The sequence below is a fragment of the Diorhabda sublineata genome, chromosome X (genome assembly GCF_026230105.1).
Source record: "Diorhabda sublineata isolate icDioSubl1.1 chromosome X, icDioSubl1.1, whole genome shotgun sequence".
NCBI lineage: Eukaryota > Metazoa > Arthropoda > Insecta > Coleoptera > Chrysomelidae > Diorhabda > Diorhabda sublineata.
Genome location: NC_079485.1, coordinates 1,291,957 through 1,306,994, shown reverse-complemented (window position 1 = coordinate 1,306,994; position 15,038 = coordinate 1,291,957). Strand labels below are relative to the sequence as shown.

The following is a 15,038-nucleotide window of genomic DNA, read 5'->3' as shown; positions in this document are numbered from 1 at the left end:
AAAACATCACAATACAGGATATTTAAAAATGTATGTATGTATGATAAAGGTTTGCATACCTCTGGTACAGTATCGTTGGATATGAAATTAATTTGGTTAACGTAAATCGATAACATTGTAATGAGTATATCTTATCAAATGTTTTAAACTTGTAAATTTATAAACAAGCACAGAATATATACAGTTTTTTGTCTTTACTAAAGAATACCTAACGACAAGAACTTACGATAGATAAATTTGTTTGATGTTTGAACCGCCATACATAACGAAATATTAGCTTCACCTATATTATTTCCAATTGATTTTTTAGAAATGTATGATTATTACCATAAGGAAATTTTAAATCTAAATACTTTACAGAAAGTTTCTTGTCCCTAGGTATTTCATGTCAATATGTATAAATGTATCTCTTTATTAACTGTGATAGGTTGGCTAACTATTGTATTACATTTAAGAATATTACTGTTATTTTCTAAGAATATATAGTGACTGTTATATTTCAATTCTTATGTAGGTAAATGTGTGGCTAAATTATGTTTAGAGGTGTAGGAATTTGAATCAAATTCATCCAACAGCCCAATTTCTCGAAAACTGTTCATATGATATTTAGAGTATTTGGCAGATGTCAGCAGTTGTATAAATAATAGTTCAAAAACCTTTCAGAATCTATGTAGACAAAGGGTGTGTTATGAATGTAATATAATTAGTCGCATTCAGTGGACATAACACTCGCTGGCAAGACGTTTTTCATTTATGTAAATTGTTTGTTTTTGACAAGTGTATCCTTCACATACAAATGGACATTATAATTCAACACTAAATTATGAGAATAAATCATGGTGCTTCAATTAATTTTTCTCATCCTCTTGACCGAAGTCAATCAGTTTTTTTCTGAGATGACTACAACTTAACGTTTGATCACAGTTGAATTAACAAACTTCTGGTCCTGTTCTGTCTCAGTTTTTGACCACTTTTCTCACGTTTCAGCTCCGCTACCGTTACCTAGCACAAATTGTGTCACCGAATGATTCCGCTAGGGTCCTGTAACAGTTGCCCAACGGTTTCTTCCGCTGAATGCGATCATTGATTCGAGCCGTTTATTATTGAAAATTTCAACGAAATAATATAGTAAACATAACCTAAAAAAAATTTACCCTGATGTTATTTAACATATTTCGATGGACACTTTTCGTATATACATATTATTTTCCTTCTCTCTACATTCCACGTATGCTTATTCTTATTATAAAAAGTATTTCGTCTTTCCAATCAGCTCCAGTCACGTTACCAAAAAAAAATTTGTTTTAACCGAGACTACTGGTATATTACATTACATAGATTGTCTTTAGTCAAGTTCCTTTTAAAATTTCATTGTTTTCTATGTCATAAGCTGAATTAAATTTGGTTTATGTTGTGGAAACGAATTTACATCAATCATTATGTTGTGAAAATTAATTTTTAAGTTGAAATTTATATATTAAATAAGGCAAATATTTATGCTGCCATATATATATAAGGGCTACTGTATCCATAAATTAAATAAATATACATTATGTTCTGCATTGAGGGCTACTACATTTGGATTAACCACTAGCCGCGCCGGTATGTGGTGAGGTCCCCAAAATGTAATTGTTTTCAGGGCTTCAATGCATAATCCTCAGAATTGCGAATCTTTTTAGAGGTTATAGTTCCTACAAATCACTACTAACTATTGTTTTAATACAGTTATCTCTTAGAAACAAAACGGAACTGCATAACAACACGATATGTATTTTAATTTCACTTTTAGGCAAATAGAAAATGAATTATATTCAATATTAATGTTCGTTGATAATAGTTTTTAATTATTTATTAAGTATATATGAACATCTACCTCAATACCAGGCCAATGTAGAAGAGTCGGTCACACACTTTTACATTCTTGAAATTGTGAATAAACTGAGAGATGCAGTTTTTATAAAAAATAAGTATTTCTAATGCTAATGATGAACAGTTATTAGTATTAATGTGACAATTCCTTTTTCTTGCTTGAAAAAAAATGTACGTCACACTTTACTGTTGAAACATTCCTTACAACATGCCATGTGATCAAATTTGGCCAAGAAAAAACATTTTTACGTATTTTAATTACAAATCTTTATTATCGCGTTCAAAAAGGCTTCTTTCGAGCCATTAGAAGTATTCAAACGCTTTATACAATGTTCCAATCGCTTATTGTAAGACTCAGCTGGGATGGCCTTCTGTACCTCAAGCAAATGACTTTTTATGGATTCATGGTGTGTCCTGAAGCGGATTTTTGAGTTTAGAAAAGAAGAAAAGTCAGAGGGAGCCAATAATAGCAGATCGATGACTTTCGTGTTTGGCCAAAAGATTAGACACAATCTACTGGAATGTAACGAAGCGTTTAGATGCCTCATAACGACCTTATTAACCATCTGAAATAAATTCACTTTAGTTTTCGATTTGCTGGGCAATTTCCATGTTTTTATATGCCCACGTCTCTGCCAAAAAAGAGTCCTCAGCTACATTTTTGAGTCTCTCTTTTGAGACCCCTACTAGATGCAAGTTTTTTCCATACCCACAACATTAACCTAAATATGTTGAATCGATCCATAAGAGATGTTAAGACATTCTGCTATCTATCTCTCGGATGCCGACACGACGATTTTCGAGAACTAGCGTTAGGAAAGTCTTCGACGACCTTCACTGAATGCTTTGTGCTACTCAAATAACTTGTTCTGCAACATTTGCAACGAACCGCTGCCGTAATTCCATTGGAAACACAAAATTTCAAGCAAAATCGTTGCTTAACTTTCCTTTCCATAGTCAATATCGCCAGACAAACTTTTTGCATGGATACAAACATCTGACACACCAGAGAATATACTAATACCGTAAGCCGCCATTTTGATCTTATCTTCAGCGGTAATTTTTAAAATAAGGTTATCTTGAGACTTTAGATGTTACTTCTGAACTTGCATAAAAATTGTCATATTTTGAGAAACACATTTTTGACGCATAACCAACATTTCAATCTAAAATTATGAACATTAATTATTATCTATCTTAGCACTACTTTATGCCAAAAACCTCTTTTTTAATATAATTTTTATGAAAATCTGTTCATTTTGACACTACGCCATAATTTCATGAGACACTTGACAATGCTGTAACTCAAGTAAAGATCAAAATGGAGGCTCCGCGGCGTTCCTCGAAATTTGGATGCGCACTCGTCTGGTCGCCCCTCCATATCTCTTTCAAAAAAGATTGTAACCATTAAGGAAAGACAATCTTATAGATTCGCTCTACCTGCGCAGTTTAGTTGTGCCAGTCCGGACCAAATTTGATCAGATCATGTAAATCGTTTTAATTTCGCATGGAATGTACGGTTTGTTTAATGAATTAAATTATTCTATTACAAATTTAACAAAAATAAGACTTTACCAACTTTTGGTATGTATTTATTTCCAGCAGTTAAAAATTCTTCTTGTTGACAATAAAACTTCGAATATGTTCGAAATATTTAAGTTGTAAATACATTTTCAATGATTATACTTCTGTTTGGAGAGACAAAAGATGTCAAAAATAAAATATAAACACTCAATTGATAAATGAAACTGTTTATTCCATGCGCCCTTTAGCTTTAACCATTGTGAGATATATATATATATATATATATATATAAATATATATATATATATAATATATATATATATATATATATATATATATATATATATATATATTATATTAAATAAAATAAATGTATATTTAGTAAATCTGTTTTGGTTTTAATAAGATTTACCTATCTATGTATACATCCTTTTAGGTTGAAGTAAAAGATTAATAAATTGCTATAAAATGTTTAAAACAAAATCCTCTACTCGCTTTTACAAAAATTACTACTACCACTGGCACTACGGCCCTAAAGGAGCCTTAGTCTAGTCCACCACATTCCTCGAGTTATCACGGTCCAACTCTCCTCGTCTCCACCCCCTCACACCTAGCTGACGAAGATGCTCTTCGACATCACTGGCCTTGGGCTTTTGCCGGTACACTTTGCGCACCTCCATTTCCTCAGACGCTCCAAGTGGCCTAGCCATCTGATTCTGTCACTAAGCTGGGGTCTCCATAGAGCCTTCAACAAAAATTTCAATGAATATCGTTTCATATGAAATGTATTGAGATATTTTTAAAAAAGCATCTTCCAATCAAGAAAATGGATATTCAAATGGAAGTAAACGTATTAGAATGGATTAAGGAAAAACTTAACTATTAAGTACATTTAAATTCAAAGGTAGAGAAGCTAAAATATTATATTTTAGCAGACGATTATTATACTAGCAAAGGAAACCTTAACATTTAAATTTATTATGTTTGATGCTGAATTGAATAAGTCATCTTCTCAATGACTCTCAATTATTTTGCATCAGAATTAGCAGTTTTTACTAATATGACCGGAATTAACAAAGGTGTTCAGGTTAGAGTCTTGAAAGAATATCCCCGGGCTTCATTTACACCGTGTACTAATTATAGTTTGAATCTTGTAGTATCTGATGGTGCAAGGTCTTCTGTGAAGTCAACCTCACTGTTTGGTGTAATTTAGCGGATTTACACAATTTTTGCAGTATCAACGAAACGGTACCTACTGCATAGTTAGTGAACATGTTCAGTCATTATCTCTAAAACAAGTTTGTGAAACTCGTTGGGAAGCAAGAATTTCTTCAATCCAAGCTATCAGGTACCAATATGCTGAAGTTAGGCAAGCACTCTTGCGGACAGCGTTGACGACCCTAAAGCAGCATCAGAAGCTCAATCTCTGATTAAGCATGTAGAAGACGTTTCCTTTTTGATATACTGATTGTTTGGCATGGCCTTTTATTTCAAGTAAATCTAGTTAGCAAAACATTGTAAGGGAAGATGGCTGACTTAACATCTGCCAAGAAGCTGCTTGATAATTGTCAAGAATTCCTCTCATCCTTCAGAGAAAAGGGTCTTTTAGACGCAATGATATCCGCTGAGGAAATTGCCGTAGAATTGGAAATTGAACCGGTTTTCACAGCCGAGGGATTGAGGAAGAAATCAAAGCAGTTTTCGCATGAAGGTTCAGACGTAGTTAGTGGTACCATGGAAGAGCTTTTTAAGAGAGATGTTTTCTTACCCCTTGTTGACAGTGTGACTACATCTCTTACTGAACGAACCGTCCAGCTAAACAAACACCATTCTCTATGGGGTTTTCTGTACGACTTGGGAAAGCTGCCAGAAAAAGAAGAACTGATGAAGAATTGCCTAAACCTTCAAGAGTTTCTAACATTCCAAAATATCAGTGACATAAATGGAAAATACTTGTATAATGAAATTATTCATGTTAAAACTATAGTGAACCATGAAGAAGAAAAATCGAGTAAAGTTTTGTCTCCTGTCAAGGTATTAAAATGTATAAAATCACATGACCAAAAGGACCTATTTACTAATTTGTGGATTGCTCTACGTATCATGCTGACCATCCTCCTGACTGTGGCGAGTGCTGAGCGAAGTTTTAGCAAACTAAAACGTACCTTCGCTCCACTATGAGCCAGAAAAGGTCAAATGCCTTGGATATCATATCTATAGAAAATGAGGTTGCCAAAAAATTGGACTTTAAAGACATTCTTTCATCATTTGCTAGAGCCAAGGCCAGAAAGTTTCCTGTAAATGTTTAAAGAAAGAACTATAAACATTTGGTTTATAAATTTAAGAAGTTCATAACATAAATGTTTTTAAGAAAAGTTTGGTTTGTCTTACTTACAACAAAATATGTATCACACTTCGTAAATATAAAAAAAACAAAATTAGTGGTTTTTTGTAAAATACTTCCTTACCTAGAAATATAACAATTATAGCACTACAGAAGTCAAGGCAAAAACGTAAAGAAAAAGGTGATGTAAAGTAAAATTGTATGAATAATATTTCTCAAAAATAATTTATGTTGAAACAACCAGAATGGCCTTTAATTTTCATATTTGTATTACCATATACTGCCACGTGTTTCGAGAATTAGTCCATGTTCACAGTGAAAATAATATTATTACGATTTAAAATTAATAATATTGATTATTATTAATTGTTTCAAAGTTTTTCAATGGTAAATTTTTTGCTACATTTGGGCCAAGTGATCATGGTTTTTCAGATGGTTGGGCGGGAGGAGGGCGCCATTGAAAATCCCGCTCGAGAACAGTGTTGCCACAATTTAAAAGCTGAATGTAAAAATTGAACTAGAAAATGTACTAGATTGTACCAACTTCAAACAAAATTAATAAAATTATAGAAAGATGTATAAACATAAGTTAAAATTAAATTTTTTTTTCCAAAAATGTTATGGACTGTGTCAATTATTATTTTAAGGATGAAAAATTTATATAAAATTTACCGATAAAATTAACAATGCAGTACAAAAATCTCACGATATAAATATAAATCAACTTGGCTCTGTTTTCTAATTATTGTTACAATCTAGTACAATTTCTAGTTTATTTTATTAAACGAAAATATAAAATAACTTTATATTTGCGAACGCAAGGGAAATGTATTAGAAAAAAGGAAAAATGTACTAGCGTATAAAATGGACTAAAATGTACTAAAATTGTACAATTGTACTAGCTCTGGCAACACTGCTCGGGAGCCTTCTGACCTCGGAGCGGCCCTGCTTATATTTACTGTGACAATAAACCTCTTATGAATCCTAGTGAAAAGTTATGCAGAGGAAAAGAATTGCTATTTCCTCCAATAGTCAATGTCCCAATTTATAAACCATTCAATAGAAGCTCAAAATATACAGGATTAGATCTTGTCACTCCTTATGTGGCAGGTTCAGTATCGAAGAAATTATTTAAAAGTCTCAAATATCTTATGTAAACCATTTAATTGTGAAATTTAGATGGTCGAACTTGGTTGTCACATAAATTGTAAAAGAAACCAAAATATTTTTTAAAATACTTCATTTTAACAGCATTTTCATTTCAGGTATTTATATTTTCTTGTAAAAAACAATATTTGAATTTGAAATGTTAGCAAAATGAAAGTATTTTGTATAAAACTTTTGTTTCATTCACAATTTGATGCGACAACTAGCTTTGAGCATTTAAAATTACTCGAGTTATTTTCAAATTTCCCGCGAAATTAGCATGGATATGAACCTTAGATCAAATCTTTGATTATAGAAATATTTTTTCTTGGTACGGAGCCAGTCGCTAGGATCAAACTTTGTCGTCAAATTTTTATACAGAGTGGCAGATCTATCAAGTATATAATCTTTGTATAGAACTAAATCGCAAGTCAAGTTTTGCGTATGAATTCTTCCACATGCTCACATTAGGTTGATAATAAACGCATGCGCGATCCAGATTTCAAATTGTGTTGACATAATAATAATTATTATTTTTTCTATGAGTAGTTAAGATATAACGTAATATGTAAAAGTAGTTTATGATGTAAGTATTCATCCTTAGATAGCAGCGCCGCATCGAGTATATGTTTACAAAGCGTCATTCTGGAATGTTTCTGAACTGATATTTATTGTGCATGTTTTTTTTTTCAACTTCCCTCCCATATGAGATACTTCTTCTCTTTTCCCCTTAACCTTTATAAAAGTACAAATCTTCTTTTTTGTGTATACGTGGCCCTCTATAGAATGATTATCCGTCATTTTCCAATAAACAATTTCATTTTAAACTTTCCAATTGATGAATTGACCACTTTGAAAATGTGAACTAGTTTTTCTATCATAAATATCATTATTAAAATATATTGCACCTAACAGAATAGAAAATATTATCCATTTCACTTTCCTGAAACTATGTTTTTCTAGAAAATTCAATTTTCTTATGTGCAACGCTACTGTCATTCTGACAAAAATATCGTTGCGTGTCAGTGGTGTGTGGTCTTAGACGAAAGCTTTGAATTTGAAAATCTAAGTGCAATTAAAAGACTAATTTACGTTATGGAGTTGAATATTGTCGCCTCTTCAATTAATGAACGCGCGATTAGCGAAATGAATGGCTGGAGATGGACCCAACAGTGAGTAATTTAATGATACTTTTTTGTATTCCTTCAGATCTTTTTGAAAGTGAAACGCAGCTTACGATCAAAGTAATTTTACATAATAATGTAAAAGATTTTCTCAAAATTTTATTAGTGATGATAGTTTCTTATAGAATCCGCGATACAAAGAAATTTTACATCATAACATAAAAGTGTTTTTTGAATTTTATTGTTGATGATGTATGTACGTATAATCATTGTGTAAAGAATATACAATGGTTTCACTATTGTCCTGCTGCAGATTCCATCGAGGGGTAGGTTCACATATGTAATAATTCTAATCGACAATTTCTATAAGTGGAAGCTGTTCCGACTAAGAAAGACAGAATGGTGACGGTTTCTCTATCCTCCGAGGTTCCAGCTCGGTTCTGCGCATTCTCAAGCATGCGCAGTATATATAAAGTGTCTCGAACGAGAAAGAAAATGAATATTGTCGGTTCCGTAACGTAGGGACGTTTTTTCTATACCTATAACTGTTCATATAGGAGTATTGCATATATGTTTAGGTTCTACTATTTTAGCAACTATGTCTGCTATTTGATTTCCGAACTCACGAGAGCTCTAGAAATTAATAGATGTATATGATTCTGGACCACCTTGTAGATTCAATGACAATAAATTCCTGATAAATAATAAATCTTCCAATATAAAAATGTATATGTAAACTTTTTGTTTTCTTTATAGGATTGAAGTGGAGGATTTTCATAGAATGACAACCTTTACTCTTGATCCTCGAAAACAAAATGTTGTAATTATGGATCTTGCCACTTGGCATAAACTTCCAATAAATTGTAGACCGCTACCAAATCGAATCACTTTTGTGGTGTCTCATACAGATGAAGACATACTAAACGCTGGAGCACGTGTATTCAGGTCTCTGAATTCCTGTTTCGCAACATTGAAAAAAAGAAATTTTCAATATAAATATGAAAAAGTTTGGGTAATAGGAGGCCAGAAACTATTTAAGGTGAATATACATTTCTTTCTTCTCCAAGTTGCCATTTAATTAAAATTGGAGCAATACAAGAGGGTGCGCTAAATGAACATGACCATTCATATAAATAATAATTTTTAGGATGCTGTGGAATGTGAATACTTTCAGCGCGTATTTTTCACAAGGATTTAGTCAAAGGATCAATTGAAAATGCTTCCGTAAGTGTGGCAAGGGGGATTGTGAAAAATAACATACTATGAAGTGTTGATTCTTGTTGTTAACCAAATTGTTGGGAATTTTTATTTATTAGATTATGACTGACATTAATTTTTTTAGGTTAAGGCGTTATGAAGTTGAATTTTATAGGTTAGATAAAGTTAGTTAGTTCCTGATGACGTGATTTCTTATAGTATGTTTTTCATCTAGAAGACATGCAATTTGAATAGCAACCAGACTCAACAACTTCATATTTATTTAACGCGTTCAAATTTATATTGATTTTTGAATCTTATGGATTTGATAATATTTCTAAAAGAAAAGAATTTTAAGACCATAATTCTCGGTTAAAAGTAATTATTAAGATTGTTATGACTTTGCGCATATTTTTACATTTTGACAATTTGTTGCAATTCCCCATATATTGGATATCTGTTCTAGCTAGTCAGCAAAGACTATCTTGCTATATAAATACATTCAAGTAAAATCGTTAAAATTTGATTTTAGGAACTGATATCACCACCAGCAATCTCAAGAGTACAATCCCTATTCATACAAAGTTTATTAAAGGAAGCGTTATTGTTAATAGATGTTTTTGTGTTCTAGGTTTTGATATGAATGTTCTAAATAAGTTTATGACAATTTTGTATTTATTTTTGAAATAAAATTGTGATACAAAAAGACTAGAGCATTTCTATTGAATGATTGAAATATCTCTCAATTGAAAACTTTGTGAACTATGCAATTAGGTATGTCCTGTGTTGTCGCATTTAAGTTTATTGAGCCTGCTCCCTGGCAAACCTATGAAAATAATATCAGAATGCAATATGGTAAATCTTATACAGGGCTCAAGCAAACTTTCTAGTTAATTCATCTACATCCAATAAAGCTGAAAAAAAAGGAGATTATTACGTGACGAAACTCAAAAAAATCATGTCATTTGACAAAATATTCAGCGTGAGAAACCTTGATATAAGGAACTTATATAAGTAAATATAGATATAAGGAATACAATACCTCTGCTACCTCTGTGTAAGTAAATTTATTTGTTTATAAGCAGTTCCTTCCTTCGTCTTAGAACAATACAGTCAAAACATGTTTTCATAAACGACATGCCAAATGCAGAAATTGAAAGATAGGTGTGGGAAGTACGAAATTTCACAGTCGATTTAGTCAAGTGAAACGGAGTGTTATGAAGGACATGGAAGAATTGGTGCCTCGTGGATTGGATCAAGCAGTGTAAAACTCAAAACATTCCAGTAAGTGGTAAGTTACCGTAAGTAAGTTAAAGAGCAGAAATTTGCTTAACAGCTCAACATCAAAAACTTATTTGGAAGCAATGGATTATGGCTCGAAGATTTTGAGAAGACATGATGTGTCATACAAATTTGTGGGGATGGTTAATATGTTGATGGTGAGATATGCAATCAGTGAATAGCAGATCATCCCGTCTATTTACTTAGTTGTTGTCTAGATGAAAATTTGAATACTGACGTAACGGCATTATTTCTGATTGCAAATGATATAATGACTATAATAAACTTATTTCAGACATCTTCAACTACACAATGCACAAAAGTATTTAGAAGAAAACCTGAAAACAAATAAAAATGTAGTAAGAAAAAATGGGCTAAAATTGGTTTTTTACTATAAAATTTATTTGAATTTCATGAAATTCATTTGAATTCATACATAGAACAATAATGAAAAAAATAAATTTGCTTCAGAAAATTAACATACACTTTTTGCTGCATTTTATTTTTTCAAACGTTTCAGATTCCTATGACTATTCACAAATTCTTTTCCTTTTTGACCTTGAAAATGGCGTAAATATATTTTTTATTATCCATTGCTGGACATTAAACATTTTCACATAACTACTACATTTTTCTAAATGACTAGAATTCTTCAATGAACTAAATGCAGCTCTCATTCTCTTTGGTGGAAATTGATGCATGGTAATAAGGTCCTTGTAGATACAAGGTTCATCCTCTAACAACATACTTGTGAATCTTGAATCATGCACAGGAAAAACACCTGCTTTTTCAGCACAAATACCTATAAATGAAAAATATCTACAATTACTCGCATATCCTAAAACATCTTTTCTACATTTCAATGATTATTAATTATTATCATACTGAACACATTATTTACTAACACCCATAAACACAAGTTATCACTATTTGATCCTTCTGGCTGGATTTGATGGGCCAAGGAATGTATTTTTGTAATTATGAGTATTAGTAAACTAGTTAATCAGCATTACCTCAAATACCTATACCGTTACAATACAACTTTCTATATACCTGGTGAGGCTCAACAAAATTCACCTGTCAAATAAACATCCTCCAAATGTATCAAAGGTGTCCTTATTGCTGCATCAATTAATCTTTTAGTAACATCCATTGACATTAAATACCCAGTTCCAGATAAAAAATTGGGATAATAAGTTTTGTTAAACATGTATGATGGACAATACCTACAATCAGATTTAGTAACTCACTAAATGTTTTGGGAAAAAAAGAAGTAATTCAAGAATAAACTTAATTATAGTAATCGTCTTGTAACTTTGTTTTACCTTAATAAGACGACTATATTTATATAATAGACTGAAGTAATGTTGAACACATTACAGTAACGTGTAAAAATACAATCAAATCCTAATTAGGAAGACATTAGTTTAAGCTTACCATTTACTGAAGGGATCTTTAATTGGATTTGCATCACATATCATTTTTCCTATTAAAACATTTGTAGATGTTTTTCTAGCAATAATTATCTCCATCAATTTAGTAGTTTGTAGAAACATATCATCATCAATTTTTAACAAATACTCTGCCTTTCCAATACAATTATGTGCTATTAGTTTCATAGCGAGTGCAGATTTTAATGTTAAATTATAGTAAGAGTCTATAAATTTTTCTTGAATAATATCATCATATTGGTAGCTTTCTGCAAGTACTGCATCCTACAATATATTTAAGCATAATAATTGCAGATAATGTTTGAGGATTGATTCAACAATGTTTAAATCAATCAATAGAAAACTGTATTTACCTGTACGGATGGATTTAATGAATTACCAAGAAAAAATAATATTGAAATATCTTGACCAAGAACTGTTTTCTCACTTCCCCATGTCTCCCTTATAGCCTGTCTTTCATTCACATTTGAAACTGCAGATGTTACAATAATTAAAAGCTTTATATTACTTTTACAAAAATGTTTAGGAATTACTTCTGCTAAATTTTCAGTAAAGTAATAACTAATATTTCTTACAGAGTTTCTATTCCAACCATCCACTATAAGAAAAGGAAAAATAGATAGTTACAATTATTAAAATAGATATAATAGAATGATTACCTTCGTGTTCAAATAAAAGAAATTCCAAAAGATGAATGACACAAATTATCAACACCACAGACGATGTAATTTTAGTTTTAGATGTTTTCATGCAAATCATATTTTCAAGACTATAGACTGTCGTAAACAAATTTAGATTTCTTTCATTCTATAATACAGAGTTATAAATTATTCTATACTACTCATTTTTTAATGATCCTCAAGTATACATTTATGTTTAGTAGATGGGGTGCGTGGGATGTGGTTGATATATGAGATAAACCATCTAGACATAACCTAACCTCAATATATGATTACTATTTGTTTGGTATTTGAGTTATAATTTTATGTTAGGCGATAACCACTCATACATTGCAATAATCTGTTCCAATTTTTTCAATTATTAAATATTTAAATACTAGTACGTCTAGTATCCTTGCAGTTTGCTTGATATTCTTGACAATAAGTAATGTTTTTGTCATAATTTAACCAAAATGAATGGGCACAAGAAATTTTTATTTTTGCATTCATTTCATAATTTTCAGAATCTGACAAAAAATGTTGTGAATAAAAATACTTATAAATCTGCTTTTGATATTTATAAAGAGGAACTTTCAAACTATTGCCTGTTAAGCTATTTAGAAAATTTGGACAGTATTTTAAAAAATGTACTCATTCCAAAAAGGATTATTGAATTCACTGGTTATTCTGAATCCACTACTATAATATGGTGAATACTTCATTCAACCAAGTTCCAAATACTAAGTTTTTTCAATTTTAGTTTACGTTTTTGCATATCAGTTCAGTTACCTAGAAATTTGGGTGGATTAGGAAAAGAGGCCTTTTATATAGACACAACTGGTAATTTTTCCATTGAAAAACTAAAAGGTAGTATATAAACAAATACACATTACTGCAAAATTATTATTATTATTTTTCAGATCTCGCTTCCGACTTTACTAAAAAATATTTAGATGTAGGCAAGTTTAATGTTAATTCTATTTTGAAACATATATATTATACAAAAGTTAATAATTTCACACAATTAATGGGATGCATTTTTGAATTGGAATTATTTTTGCAGGGAAAAAATGTAAGTACCTGAACTAAGTTGTCTTTATATTCATTGAAAAAATCAAAATTTGAAATTAGGATATAAATTTCCAAATAACAAATATTAAAATGTCCATATGTATGAACTTAATATGAAAAATCACTTCTTTGTGTAAGTAATATTTTGACAATAAATCTATAAATATAAGAGACACCTCTAATTCTAGGATTAGAAAATTCTTATGTGTTGAGCTCAGAAGTTTACTGCCAAGGTATTGTAATTTGAGAGAAATGCATTACTAAGACTGCAAATTCTATTCTAGTCTTTTCTCTGAAAGCATAAATATAATTTATGATTTATGTAACAAAAATCATTATTTATATCCTCACTATTTATTGATAGATTTGAAAAAATATAATATGAGGGATTTCATTGGAATAATTGTTTTAATACTGGAATTTAGCTGTTTCAACAGATTCTGGAGACGTGCATTTCATTTATTGTCATATTTTCCTGATAAAATATAAAAAACTCAAAAATGTCAAATGGGCTCATAATAAGACAGACAATAATGAAAACTCATTATTATACTAAAAAAATATTTCTACAGACTAATATAATTATTATTAAACCTATGTTTGAGAGAAGAAGCATTTTATCGGCAACATAATTTTGTAATTTTAATATCAAATATTTTTAGGTTTCATTGATAGTTGTCAATAGCATTACATTTGTTTTGAGATGTTTAGAAGTTAGAGAAAGATTTGAAGCTATCAATGAGTTTTTTAAACAAATGTCATATTTGGCTGATAAGTACAATGTGATTGTAAGTATCGGTTTTGTAATTTTGGAAAAACATAAAACTTTTTGTAGTTGCTTAACCAAATGATATCTTCTAAAAGTGTTTTTTCTTCTAGGTGATTATTACAAACTTTCCTACAACGAGAATAAACAAAAATGAAACATACACTACAGCATCTTTGGGTGACAGTTTTTATCACCTAGTTAATTCAAGAATATCTTTTACTAAAATTGGTTCCATTTTCAAGGCAAAATTAGAAAAAAGTTTATTACACAGTGAATGTGAAGTTTCTTTTCAAATTTAATAATGAATTTTTTCAAAGCAGAACAACAAATGTTCAAATAAATTATTCTGATTATTCTCTTATTATTAATTTATATATTAGCATTATATATTTGTATGTAAGTTCTTAAAAATCTAAAATATTTGCAAATCATGACAATTAATCAAACTAAATCAAAAGGAAAGTGCAAGTGCCCAGGTGTAAGAAAAAATTTAGTAGTTACTTATATAATAAAAATTATTTATAAAATGAAAATATTTCCAGTTGGAGATTTCTGTTTTTTAATTGTACCTAAATCGGTAATCAGAGCCAAACAGTACGAGGG

The 15,038-nt window shown here is 30.5% G+C and overlaps 3 protein-coding genes across 3 annotated transcripts; 2 read left to right on the top strand and 1 right to left on the bottom strand.

Moving 5' to 3' along the window:
* Window positions 1-4,920: 4,920 nt before the first annotated feature.
* Window positions 4,921-5,574, top strand: LOC130451792 (uncharacterized). The gene has a single exon (XM_056791042.1). The coding sequence runs from the start codon at window positions 4,921-4,923 to the stop codon at window positions 5,572-5,574; it is 654 nt and encodes a 217-aa protein (XP_056647020.1).
* Window positions 5,575-10,865: 5,291 nt separating this feature from the next.
* On the bottom strand, window positions 10,866-13,074 carry LOC130450727 (beta-1,3-galactosyltransferase 1-like). The gene is made up of 5 exons (XM_056789311.1): window positions 12,596-13,074; window positions 12,290-12,534; window positions 11,923-12,200; window positions 11,563-11,711; window positions 10,866-11,287 (listed from the first exon to the last, which is right to left on the bottom strand). Exons 1-5 carry the CDS (start codon window positions 12,693-12,695, stop codon window positions 11,016-11,018), a joined length of 1,044 nt encoding a protein of 347 aa, XP_056645289.1. The 5' UTR covers window positions 12,696-13,074; the 3' UTR covers window positions 10,866-11,015.
* LOC130450729 (uncharacterized) lies at window positions 13,069-14,982 on the top strand. The gene is made up of 5 exons (XM_056789312.1): window positions 13,069-13,304; window positions 13,356-13,462; window positions 13,516-13,667; window positions 14,329-14,454; window positions 14,546-14,982. Exons 1-5 carry the CDS (start codon window positions 13,069-13,071, stop codon window positions 14,732-14,734), a joined length of 810 nt encoding a protein of 269 aa, XP_056645290.1. The 3' UTR covers window positions 14,735-14,982.
* The last annotated feature ends 56 nt before the right edge of the window (window positions 14,983-15,038 follow it).

Excerpts from the sequence above, each read along its gene's own strand:
- LOC130450729 (XM_056789312.1), top strand. The coding sequence starts at position 13,069 with ATGAATGGGCACAAGAAATTTTTATTTTTGCATTCATTTCATAATTTT. Across the intron at positions 13,305-13,355 it reads GAATCCACTACTATAATATG|TTTACGTTTTTGCATATCAG; the intron begins GTGAATACTTCA and ends TTTCAATTTTAG. Across the intron at positions 13,463-13,515 it reads TTCCATTGAAAAACTAAAAG|ATCTCGCTTCCGACTTTACT; the intron begins GTAGTATATAAA and ends ATTATTTTTCAG.
- LOC130451792 (XM_056791042.1), top strand. The coding sequence starts at position 4,921 with ATGGCTGACTTAACATCTGCCAAGAAGCTGCTTGATAATTGTCAAGAA.
- LOC130450727 (XM_056789311.1), bottom strand. The coding sequence starts at position 12,695 with ATGATTTGCATGAAAACATCTAAAACTAAAATTACATCGTCTGTGGTG. Across the intron at positions 12,201-12,289 it reads CATTAAATCCATCCGTACAG|GATGCAGTACTTGCAGAAAG; the intron begins GTAAATACAGTT and ends AATATATTGTAG. Across the intron at positions 11,288-11,562 it reads GGAGGATGTTTATTTGACAG|GTATTTGTGCTGAAAAAGCA; the intron begins GTGAATTTTGTT and ends TTTCATTTATAG.